Consider the following 13,283-nt stretch of genomic DNA (forward strand, 5'->3'; position numbering starts at 1 on the left):
AAATATGAAAAGAGAATTTAAGTTACTCAACAGTCACATGAACACAATTTAAACGGGGATGCCTGTTTTAAACAAACTTATGACAAAATATAGCAGAGAAACTGTTTATCATATGACAAGTTTATACAAATAAGGAACACATGTGGTATTGCCAGAGAATGTGATAAGTAGATAATTCCCTAAAGAGGAAATACATTTATCCACTATAGCAGATGAGACAAAAATTCATTCTTACTCATGGTCATAAGAAAAATCAAACAAGATAGAATTTCTAAGTTACTGAATTAGCTAAGATTTAAATAATATAGTCATTGAGAATGTGATGAGAGGTACTCTCATACATAGGTGGAAGGGGTATGAGCTGGCAAAACATTCCTGGAAACCATCATAGCAATATTACTAAAGTTTACATTTATCTAATATTGTACTGTGGGCAAAGTACCTTATATGTATTACCTAGTAGGATATTTGCTTCCAGGGGCTTGGAAAATGTATGTACCCTTGAACCTAGTAATTTCCATTTTAATACGCCAATTATAAAGAAATAATTAGGAACTGGATAGGCAGATCATATTTATTAATATTTGTATTACTATTAAAGCATTATTTGCAGTAGTTAAAATTTTGAAGCAGTGCCCAAATATGAGAAGGATAAAAATAAATTAGAATGTGCTTACTTGTAAACAGATTATTTAGCTATTCAGACAATGCTTATATAGAGTTTTTAATGGCATGCTCATGGACTACTGTTTAGTGAAAACAAGTATACAGAACCATATAAAAGATGTAAAAGTATGTTTAAAACTGGAAAGAGATATATCAACCTTAGCAGTATTTATATATGGATGGAGAAGTTATGGGCTACTTAAATGTTATATCTTTTTATAGTTTTCAACTATTCTAAAATGAAGCATGTACTCTTATATTAACAGAAGATTATAAATAGCCATTGTTTTTGATTGATTTTGAGGCAGGGTCTCACTCTGTTACCCAGGGTGTAGCAATCATGGTTCACTGCAGCCTCATACGCTTGGGCTCTAGTGATCCTCCTGCTTTAGCCTTCCCAGTAGTGGGGACTACAGGTAGGTGCCATCAGGCCAGGCTAATTTTTTTTGTGTGTGTGTGTGTGTTTTGTTTTGTTTTGGTTAGAGACGGGTCTTTGTTGTCCAGGCCTTTTGTTTTATTTTTAAATGAAATTTTCCAGAGTTTACAAACCAATGAAATGGAATTTTTTCTCCTCTTCATTTTATCAGCCATATCCTGTTGTTCATCAAACCTTTTAGAACTTCTGTCAATTCGGAATTTTTTTTCTACTTCCCACTTTCATTGTACTCCTACTGTTTAGTTTGGGCCTTCATCAGTTCAAATCAAAATTATTTGCAACAGTTTTCCTTCTTTCTTGGCTGCTTTTAATTAGATCTTCCTTGTTCCAGTCTACACTACCACCAGAGCATAGCTTCTTAATCTTTTTAGGGCAGTAGTCCAGAATCCCTCTTGTTTATTGCCTCAAGTCTGAACCATTGATCTGACTTTCTGTGTCTTCCATTAGTTGGTTTAATTTTGTTTACTTGGTTTTCTTTTTTGAACTCCTTTTCTATCAGCCCGTACCACCTTTCGTTGTCTTCTGTAGCTTCCACTGGCACTAGGGTCTCACTGGGATCTTACCCCTGTTACTCTAACACAGAAAGACTTGGCAATGTTTGGAGACATTTTTGATTGTCACACCCCAAGCTGAGAAGTATAGAGAGATGCCACTGGTATCTAATAATTGGTGGAGGCCAGGGATGTTGCTAAACATCCTGAAATGCAGAGACATTCCTCCACAACAAGGAATTATCTGGTCCAAAAGTCAATAGTGCAGAGGCTGAAAAACCCTGCCAGTGTAACAGGCTGTAACAGACTGCTGAAAATTCAGCAACTACTTACTGTTTCATAGAATTTCATCATGGTTCCCAGTTTCAATGTAGTGCTAAGTGAACACATTCAACAGGACTTCAATGCATAATTATTCATTCGTTTTATGAATGTATGGTTTCCCCCTCCTCAGGACCTGTTACTATGACTAGTGTACACCCCCCAATACGTTCACCTAGTGCCTCCAGCGTTGGAAGCCGAGGAAGGTAAACTGACTAAACCATATTTTCTAGTATATAAAATCTCTAATTAGATTTCTCTTGCCAGTGTTCAACATGTTTTGATACTCAATATATTTTGAACAATTTCTTTTATTTTTAATTAAAATTTTAATAACTATATATTTTAATAAGTTAAGGGATTAACAAAAGTACAAATTTACCTTTGAAGATAGAAGAATATTTGTCTATATGTTGAAAATAAGAAATGTTTGATATTCATATAATAGCAAAGAAAACATAAAAATGAATAGGTATAACACAGTACACTATATAGAAACACAAATTTAGGGAAAAGATAAAATTTTATGCTAATTTGATCTCTAAAGACTAAATGTTGATTCTACTTTAAATTAAATGAATGTACAGTTATTGAAATTCTATTTTAAGCAACTGCTCTCCTCTTCCCTGCATTATGCCTGAAAATTCCTCCTAGCTAGTGAACCCAGTTCTTACTTTATCATATGGAAGAATTGTCTGAGGGAGAAAAGTTTGCCTTTAGTCCCATGAGAACATAGTGAATCTCTGTAAAAGGTTTTTGTCCCACTACCTTCTTTAAATAGCATTGTGTAAATAAATGATTACTTCATTGTCTTCACCAAAGTATTCACTTTGCTACTGACTAGAGAAGGAAATGAGAAAGCCTAAAATCAGATGCCAGTTCTAAGATACTAAATCTGGTTGCCTAATTGTAAAGCCTCAGGTTTTTAAAAGTTTAGGTTTATTGAAACATCTTTCCAGATATATAACTATTTAGATAGGTTAATATGTAAAACATTTTTATCATAAATGAAACTCGCTTACGCAAGTTTCATTTGTTATGCATCATTAATTGCTGATGTTAACATACTTATTGTTGTGAAGATACAGTATTTTAGAAAGTTGTTATACTTTTTATGAGGTATTTAGCTTAACATTCTTAGATTGCTTTTTCTTCTCTCATACTTACAGCTCTGGCTCTTCCAGTAAACCAGCAGGAGCTGACTCTACACACAAAGTCCCGGTGGTCATGCTGGAGCCAATTCGAATAAAACAAGAAAACAGTGGACCACCAGAAAATTATGATTTCCCTGTTGTTATAGTGAAGCAAGAATCAGATGAAGAATCTAGGCCTCAAAATGTAATTATGAACGCTTGCAATACTATTCCTACGCATGGTGGGTAGGGTGAGAGAAACTTTTAAATAGCTCTTAGGAGTTTTTTTTTAATGTTATATTTAAAAGGATTTAAAGACAATTTGAGGGAATCTCTCAGTAAATTAAACAAAAAGACAAAGATGGAAAAACAGGAAAGTTTTTAAAAATCAGAGAGAGGCTCAGATATGGAGGCTGAGCAGTTAAAAGGAGATATTCTCTAACCAGAGTTTTATACCCAGGCAAATTATCAATCAGATTGACTTGAAGATTAACTAAACATTTTCGTGCAAGTTCTCAAAATAATTCTTATGTACTCATTCTCAGGAAGATACTTGATAATATGAATCATCAAAAGTATAGTAAAACAAGAAAGAAGACATAAGATTCCAAAAATAGAATCTGACACAGAAGAAAAAGGCAACCCCCAGTACAGCAGCAGCAGCTTGTGCAGTAGTCTGTAGCAGGAAGACATAGGACTCCCAAGGGTGAAAAATGCTTCAACAGTATTGAGAATCTCCTGTTGGAGATTGTGAGAATGACATAGAAATAGGTACCTAGAAAGATAAGCCACTGAAAATATAAGGTAATTACAGAGTCTTAGTAAAAACAAAAAGTTGTACAAAAAATGTCTTAGTACATTTTGTGGGTCTGCAGTGAACAGTATTTACATAATAATAATGACATAAACAAACACCTGAGTACGAATGTAACTAAAAACTGTGACGCAATCAGGATATAACCTGAATATGCATTTAACCAAAAATTGTGATTTTCAGAATACTTAACCAGTACAAGACAAATACTGATCAGTTGGAATAGATACTGGCAATAAACAGTTATACCGGTACCTACCAACTAAAACAATAAATGCTTAATCAAAACTAAGTTAAAGGGATGGGGTGAATGGTGGTGGTGGTGGTTTTGTGTGTGTGTGTGAATGGAAGGAGGACGGGGTTGGAGAATCAGAATGTAAAAACCTAATCTCCTGATCTTCACTAGTAAGGATTATAGATGTATTGCAATTTTTAACAGTCATTTTATTCAGAAATATGGAGGTCAATGGCAGAAGAAAAAGGTAGGTTTGAAAATAGTACTTCCAAGGAATGAGCGCTTTTAACTATATCTATATTTATTACTTTGAAATTTTTGAAAACATTTGAAGGAGATTGTTTTTTTTTATTGATTTGAAATTTTTACCATCCTGGGCTTCAACAGAAAGTTTAGATTCATCTTATAATTTTTGTATCTTAGGTATAATTTGAATGAACAGCTCCAGTGAGGTGTATATATATATATATATATATATATAATGTCACGTGGTTGACTTCCACTCTACCCAACCCATTCTCTAATTTCTGTAGCCATCCCCAGACTCAGATTTTTTCTCTGTTTTGGTATTTTTTAGTAGAGGTCCATGTCTTCTAAACCATTAGCAATAAACATATACTGTTGTCATGAAGATTCCTTTGAAGCAGCCAGGTGCTCACTAGAGAGTAGTCTACAGTTCAGAATTGCATTAGTGATAAAAAATTTTTTTAAAGCCAGTTAAATATATATTTTTTCTACTACAGGCCAATTATCCAAGAAGCATACTCACCTCCCTGCTCTTAAATAGCAGTCAGAGTTCTACCTCTGAGGAGACTGTGCTAAGATCAGATGCCCCTGATAGTACAGGAGATCAACCTGGACTTCACCAGGAGAATTCCTCAAATGGAAAGTCTGAATGGCTGGATCCTTCCCAGAAGTCACCTCTTCATGTTGGAGAGACAAGGAAAGAGGATGACCCCAATGAGGACTGGTGTGCAGTTTGTCAAAACGGAGGGGAACTCCTCTGCTGTGAAAAGTGCCCCAAAGTATTCCATCTTTCTTGCCATGTGCCCACATTGACAAATTTTCCAAGGTAAGATAGTACTTCCCTTCCCACATTCTTTTACTGTAAACTTTTGAAGATTATTTTAACAGAAAGCCTTTGAAAAAACTTAAATGAAATTCCACTTGGCACAAGTGTATACTCCAAAATCCCAATGAATAGTCTAGGTTTTCCCATACCCTTTCGCTTATTCCTTGTGCTTCTTTCAAAAAACTAATCATTCAGCCTGAGCAACACAGGGAGACCCTGTCTCTACAAAATAAAAAATTAGCCGGGTGTGGTAGTGCATGCCTGTAGTCCCAGCTACTCAGGAGGCTGAGGTGGGAAGATTGGTTGAGCCTGAGAGGTCAAGGTTGCAGTAAGCTGTGCTTGCACCCCTGCATTCCAGACTGGGAAACAGAGCAAGTCCCTCTCCCTAGTCATTATAAAAAGAAAAAAAATAACAGGCCATTTAAATTATCACAAGGGGTCACCATAAGGAACAATGTCCTTATGCATAACAGCTACCACAGTTTATGATGTCTTTTTGCCAGGCATCGAACTGTATCATTTACAAGTATTTCAAGTAAATTCTCAAACCCTATGGGGATGATGATCATCATCATGACCAAGATGGTTAAGAGCCATTGGGTTGATCTCTCAGTTCTTGGAAGGCTATACTTTTGAAAATTTAATTTTATAAACTTAGAGTAACAAGAATAGTACAAAGAGCTTTTCTAGTTCCTGAATCATTTGGAGGAAAAAAATTCAATTATGCTCTAGATATGTGAGCCCTAGATTAAATTTGTTTAGGTGTTTTTTTTTCATATATGTATCTCACGCCTTCTTAACTAGATTTTAATGTTAGGCCCTTGCATTATATTTCTGCTGTTTCCTCTCAGCATGGTGCAGTATACCTAGTGGTATGTGGTAAATGCTCAGTGATTAAAATTCATGCCAAATAAACAATTCTGTATCATAGATGTCATGGAGGAGGTGGGAAAGGGAAATAGTGAAGAGAGGAAATGATGCATTAGGAATTCAAAAGTACATTGTCCCCCAACAGTGGAGAGTGGATTTGCACTTTCTGCCGAGACTTATCTAAACCAGAAGTTGAATATGACTGTGATGCTCCCAGTCACAACTCAGAAAAAAAGAAAACTGAAGGCCTTGTTAAGTTAACACCTATAGATAAAAGGGTAAGTCTTTGGTAAGATGCATTATTGTATTGTAGTGCAATATTGTACTGTGGTACCTTTCGTCAAAGAGGTGTATATCCATCCAGATTTTATACTGATCCTTTTTATTTAGGAGTATTTTTTTTTTTAACAAAGGTACATGAATCTTAAAGACTATAACTTTCTTTAAATTAAAAAAATCACAGAATGCGTGTATTTTATAGAAGCTTATTGTACCTGAACAAGATGGAATATGTACCCTAGACTTTTAAATTTAATCTGCCTTAAGTAAATTTCTATTTTGTTTTATTTCCTACCATAGATTTTTCCTCAGAATTGCCACCAAGGAGCTGGGTTTTTTCTTTACTCTTCCTGGAAATAATTCCTTTTTTTTAACCAAATGGGACTAGACTTATGCATCAAAGCCAACTGATATATTTAACTGTAAATAACATTTAAAGCTACCAAGTCAACACTTTGTTACCAAAAAAACTCCTTTGCTAAATTATTAAATAGAACAGTCAATATGAAAGTTGTCATGCAAGAGGGGACGTGCCCATTCACTGCCAATACTACTCAGTGGTTACTGGGATAAACCCATAAGCAGGGAAGTATGAATAGCAGAGCACATGGTTGGACCTTCGGCATGCAGAAAGGTGCCTTAGGTCTGGATGCATATTGAGAAGGTCCACCTCCAGTTCTCCTAAGAGACGTACGTTCTTCCTTTATAGACTATTACTAATTTATAATACACAGACTGGAACAATAAGTGCAGATTTATTGTTAGAAAACTTCAAATGGGTTTCTAGTGATTTTCTTAGTTCCTTCAATTACAGGGCCTGTTCCCAAATATTGGGAAGGAGAGCAAAACTCCAAGAATCAATAATTTTTTTGTATTCATCTGGGTTTTAATTTTTAGTCTGACACTTTGGGACCTCTGAGATTGTTATTTAAAATAAGCTGTGAATTCATTGTTTTATAATATTTTATCTCAGTTTTTATTTATTTTTGCTTAGAAGTGTGAGCGCCTACTTTTATTTCTTTACTGCCATGAAATGAGCCTGGCTTTTCAAGACCCTGTTCCTCTAACTGTAAGTATTAATGTCATTTTGTGCATGTTTACACAGTGGAATGCTTTTCTGGAATTTTATTTATGAGAATCTAGCTTATATACCATTTTTCAGTACTTTAATATCTAAACCTTAAATCTTAATAATACATACTGAATGCTTTGATCCTACGTAGGTACATTTTAGTAAGTGGCCCAAAACTTCTGTTCATTTCTCAGGTATTCTTTCTTCTTTTCTCATCTATTTTACTTACTTCTGGGATGTTTGGGGTGATTTCTGTTAATTGTCTGTATCTCAGGAGTTTTAGGCATGTTTCCGAAGCTGTTGGAAAAAAACTTTGAAATAAAGACATCTCTCCCTGCTACATTTTCCATACTTATTTTTCTTTATAGGTCCAGACTTCAAGTAAAAAGTAGACTTTACCAATACAAAAAAGTTGAGGAAGTATGTGTGCATGTGCTATTGACTTCAAAAAGGTTCATATTGAAAGTTTGATGTGACTGTGGCCGGGAGCAGTGGCTCACGCCTATAATCCCAGCACTTTGGGAGGCCGAGGCGGGCGGATCACGAGTTCAGGAGATAGAGACCATCCTGGCTAACACGGTGAAACCCCGTCTCTACTAAAAATACAAAAAATTAGCCAGGTGTGGTGGCGGGCGCCTGTAGTCCCAGCTACTCGGGAGGCTGAGTGGCGTGAAACCTGGGAGGTGGAGCTTGCAGTGAGCCGAGATTATGCCACTGCACTCCAGCCTGGGCAAAAGAGCAAGACTCCATCTCAAGAAAAAAAAAAGTTTGATGTGACTTTAACGCATAATTTTAGAGTGCTGGAAAGGGCCTGGTACCCAAAAAGAGTATTCTTCTAATGTCTGAACCCGGGAGGCGGAGGTTGCAGTGAGCCGAGATCACGCCATTGCACTCCAGCCTGGGCAACAAGAGCGAAACTCTGTCTCAAAAAAAAAAAAAAAAAAAATTTCATTTGTTCTACAGTTTGATAAATCTCAAATAAATACAAAGTTGAGAAGAAAATCAGCTTAGTAAATACAGTCAGCTTCTTTCTTAAGAAGAGGTTTTGAGAACTTGATGTAGGAAATAAATACTCCCAGGGAGAAGGGTCTTTTGTACCCAAAACAGGCAGGGTAAAGAAGTCGAGAGGCTTGTAACATTACCAACTTGAAAATGTAACCTGGAATTGTACTTTTTATTATCCTGGCTTACAGTTACGTTATTAATACCAACAATGACAAAGTAGCCCCCTTTTTCTTAATAAATATCATCTCATTTAGTCTGTACAAAATGCTGTGGGTTTGGCAAGATTATCCCTATTTGAAATATGAAGAAACTGAGGTTAAATAGCTTACCCAGGACTATGACACTGAGCAGCAGAGCTGGGGATTAAACCCAGATTCAAAGTCCTTCTTCCTCTTATATAATACATGCAGCAAAAACATGTCAGATTCTACTAGAAATGATATTCTTTCTAGTAATTGCTTTTTGTTTAATAATGAAGAAAAAAATCTAGATGATTAAGAGGAAATATGTGAAGACACGTTTTTTTCATTAAAAATAATTGGGGCTGGGTGCAGTGGCTCACGCCTGTAATCCCAACATTTTGGGAGGCTGAGGCAGGCAGATTGCTTGAACCCGGGAGTTTGAGACCAGCCTGGGCAACATGGCAAAACCCCATCTCTACAAAAAATACAAAAATTAGCCAGCTATGTTAGCGCATGCCTGTAGCCCCAGCTACGTGAGAGGCTGAGGTGAGAGGATCACTTAAGCCCAGGAGGCAAAGTTTGCAGTGAGCCGAGATTGTGTCACTGCACTCCAGCCTGGGTGACAGAGCAAGACCCTGTCTCAAAAATAATAATTGGTTAAACTTTTTGGAAAAAGTAACACAAACCTTTACCAGTGTGTGTGGAAGGCAGTGGGCACTTGTAAACACTGTTAAATGGGTATCTTTACTAATGGCAAATAGCACAGAGAAAAGCAATGAGAACATTCTGAATTTTAGAGCACATCTCGTAGAATATATTTAGGGCGAGGTAGAATTTAGCTGTTTGTATTATAACATCTCATTTTTTTAAAAGGTGCCTGATTATTACAAAATAATTAAAAATCCAATGGATTTGTCAACCATCAAGAAAAGACTACAAGAAGATTATTCCATGTACTCAAAACCTGAAGATTTTGTAGCTGATTTTAGATTGATCTTTCAAAACTGTGCTGAATTCAATGAGGTGAGGCTAGGGGAGGGAAGGGGGCAGGAAGGAATAGCAGTGTGAAAATCAACACCTTGTCAACATAGGAGACCAAGATGTCTGAGTTAGAATAAATTTCCAGCTTTTCAGATCAGGGAATGCAAGAGAGAATTCAGATGACTCTATCCACATTTATATTCAAAGGTTTATTAGATGGTGATGGAAATGCAAATTACGGCTGATAACTGAAAGACAAAATGTTTTTCTCTGACCTAGAAATATTCTTTATCATTCCTACCTGTATTTCTTATTTTTATGTTGATCTTGAAATATTAAGGATGTGGGCCAAATAGCTCTAATTTAAAAATTTCTCATCTGTCAGTTCATCTAAACATCTGTCAGACTTAGAACCTTTTGCTGCTGGTGGTTTGTTCTCTGTTACTCATTCTGATAGTACTACATTTAATTTGTTCCAAAAATACCTGGTTCATGATCCTATGGTTATGGAATCCTACCTGATATATGTTTGGCAATATAGTCCTACCATTACCACCTTCTTTTAGAATAATCCAGTCTTTTACTTTTATCTTTTTTCCATACTTCTGAATCTTTTATTTTAGCTGGCCTTCTATACAGAGACTTTGTCTAGTCCTAGACTATTATTTCAATGACTATGCATGAACACTTTTCAAAACAGCTCATTAATATATATAATCTGAGAAGTCAAAAGTGTGTCCTTTTTTTACTCATATTTTTATTTTTACTCAACAGCCTGATTCAGAAGTAGCCAATGCTGGTATAAAACTTGAAAATTATTTTGAAGAACTTCTAAAGAACCTCTATCCAGAAAAAAGGTTTCCCAAACCAGAATTCAGGAATGAATCAGAAGATAATAAATTTAGTGATGATTCAGATGATGACTTTGTACAGCCCCGGAAGAAACGCCTCAAAAGCATTGAAGAACGCCAGTTGCTTAAATAATATGCAGCACCACTAGCTTGTGCTGGTTTTTAGATTTTTTTGTTTTCAAAAAAAAATTTGTCAGTAATTTAACATCACTACAAAGAAGAGTCTGTGACTACTCTCATCTCTGTTTTGGACATTTACTAGACTTTGATTTCCTTAATAGCCCATTTCTGTTAACCTCTTATCACTAAGAAAGGAAAGAAGATGAATGGAAGAAAGAAAATGGAAAGAAGGAAAAAAGGATAGAAAAAGGATGGAAGAAAGAAGCATTGAAAACAAAGACATTCTTCCCACTTCTTGGATTTTTAAACCACAGTCTGGAGCGATAGCTACTGTAGAAAGGAAATAGACTTTGTATGAACTCTTAAGTTGAAAAGTATATGTGGTTTGGATGTGTGCTTTAATTCAGTTTTAGAAATTAATACCACAACCCATGAATTATATGGCCTGACAATGTGAGTTAGGTGTACTGTACTGAAGAACAGTACTCCACAAACATGGGTGGTAAAAAGAGTTCCATCCCAGGAGGCCAAACGGTGCAACAGAAGGGTAGGTTAGATGCTATTAAGAAGGCACCTAATAGTACATCATGTAAGATGGCAACTGTATTAAAGAGAAATCCGGAAAACAAATGTTTGATTTTTGTTTTTGTTTTTATCTTATCTTGTCTGTAGAGGTGTTTGGTATAGCAGGTTTTCAAGGCCATTTTTTTTTTATACATTTCTAGATGTAGATTTTCAACTTCTTCCACTGAGGGAGGTATACACATTTGGTTTTGCTGTGTGTCTATGTGAGGTTTAACTGTACAGGTGATCCTTTTACAACAAGCTTCATTGTTTGTTTGCAGTATAGCTTTTAGTGGAACTACCCAAAATATAAATACAGCAGCGTGCACTGTATTTGATGTGAGGTTTCTTCATCATATACCCTACTGGGCATTAAATATAAGTTCCTCTGAAAGGGACGCGTTTTTGTGGTTTTCATCTGTCTATAATTTGGAATGAAATGTGTTGTAGGATTTTGGGAGCAGGCAGCTGGGGGTAATTAATAGTGATTTTTTTTTTTTTTTTCCCTGAAGCATCTGTGTCATGTTTTGAGAGTCAGAACATCAAATTTACTTAATCTTTGGTCTGACTTCTGATTTTGTTCTCCTGATAGAGGTACAAAAGACCTATCTATCTTCTGAGGACAAGCATATTCTTAATGTGCCAGACCTACCCGGTTCAGCTGATACAGATAGATAGAAGAAAATTGCTGTGCCATACATTAATCCAGCATTTGACACAATATCTAAATGGTTTGCTGAAGTTAATCTTTATTTATAAAACATTAACTGGAGTAAATTTTTCTCCTTAGGATGATAGAATAAAAAGAGCTCACTTGAAAGAAGGCTATTATTTGCATTATATCACCTGCCATAAATTTAACATAGAAGACTTGGTACATGGCTTTACTTCTTAAAGTGGAAAATATCCTGTGGCTAATTCATTGGGTTTTCAGGTATTGCTAAAGATAAAATACAGGGAGAAAATAACTTGTTAGCAATAGATTCCCATTGTTTATATAGAGGTCTTGTTCATAATATGTCAATTATGTATTGTTAAAAAGTCCTAATCGCTTTTCAAATATGTGTTACATGGTAATGTTTGTCATTGTTGTTTTAAAGTTGCATTTGACATTTGTTCTCCAGAGTGTTTGAACAGATTTTGATAACAGTGCATACACCTTTTGTCTTTTTTTGCTCCAGCATTTTATTTTTAGCACAGCAGCTGTGGAGCTTTTGCTGATAATTTTATTGTTGGTATCTTAGAATACTGTTTGTCTGACAGTTTATTCTTCCATACTTGTCTCCCAAGTTAAAACAGAGCAACACAGATAAATTATTTTGAGAATCATCACAAAAGGGAGTTAGAACTTGTGAGAGTAAAACTATGATTTCCTAAATGTGACTAATGAACCCCAAATTGTCACTATTACATTCAGTGCCATATTTATCTTTCAAAACAGTATTTGTTTCACCCTAACCATCTTTGGCTGAATGAAAGGCAGTTGAGAACCATCTTTTGGTCGTACATAATATAATTACATAAAAAGTAAAGATCTTGGGGCTGGGCACAGTGGCTCACACCTGCAATCCCACCAGCACTTTGGGAGGCCAAGGTGGGCGGATCACAAAGTCAAGAGTTCGAGATCAGCCTGGCCAACATGGTGAAACCCCGCCTCTACAGAAAATACAAAAATTAGCCGGACATGGTGGCGTGCACCTGTAATCCCAACTACTCAGGAGGCTGAGACAGGAGAATCACTTGAACCCAGGAGGCAGAAGTTGCAGTGAGCCAAGATCTCACCATTGCACTCCAGCCTGAGTGACAGAGACTCAGTCTCAAAAACAAAAAGTAAAGGTCTTGGGTTTCTCTCTGTAAATAGCCCTTGTGTAATGGTCTTTAGATTAATATCCTTCGACTTTATTAATAAGTACCTGTGTGCCCAGGTAGATCTCAGCTAAGTCATCCTTAAATTCTATTCGAATAGAAATAAACCATAAAATGAGCCTAACTATAACCCACACTCATTTATCAAGCATTCCCCCAAAAGTTCAGTGCGATTCAGGTAACCTTGACCTAAACTTGTACACTCCAGTGTACATCTTTAACCATAAACTCTAGGAGATTTCCCTCTGGATTTGGGATCAGGAGCCCAGTAGGCCCCCCATCGCTGAATGTTTATCACACCTTTGGCTAGGGCTTATGGATGAGC

At 36.0% G+C, this 13,283-nt stretch overlaps 1 protein-coding gene across 5 annotated transcripts in view; it reads left to right on the forward strand.

The window, feature by feature from the left end:
* Positions 1–11,158, forward strand: part of TRIM24 (tripartite motif containing 24) — a 129,778-nt gene extending 118,620 nt beyond the window's left edge. For all 5 annotated transcript variants that reach the window (XM_024249979.2, XM_024249980.2, XM_054560660.1 and 2 more), the window contains exons 13-19: positions 2,048–2,120; positions 3,084–3,252; positions 4,840–5,168; positions 6,184–6,316; positions 7,312–7,386; positions 9,450–9,599; positions 10,332–11,158. In XM_024249979.2, coding sequence (XP_024105747.1) covers positions 2,048–2,120; positions 3,084–3,252; positions 4,840–5,168; positions 6,184–6,316; positions 7,312–7,386; positions 9,450–9,599; positions 10,332–10,541 — 1,139 coding nt within the window. In that variant the 3' untranslated portion in view covers positions 10,542–11,158. The remainder of the gene's footprint in view (positions 1–2,047; positions 2,121–3,083; positions 3,253–4,839; positions 5,169–6,183; positions 6,317–7,311; positions 7,387–9,449; positions 9,600–10,331) is intronic.
* Positions 11,159–13,283: the final 2,125 nt, after the last annotated feature.

The sequence above is a fragment of the Pongo abelii genome, chromosome 6 (genome assembly GCF_028885655.2).
Source record: "Pongo abelii isolate AG06213 chromosome 6, NHGRI_mPonAbe1-v2.0_pri, whole genome shotgun sequence".
Classification (NCBI taxonomy): Eukaryota; Metazoa; Chordata; class Mammalia; order Primates; family Hominidae; genus Pongo; species Pongo abelii.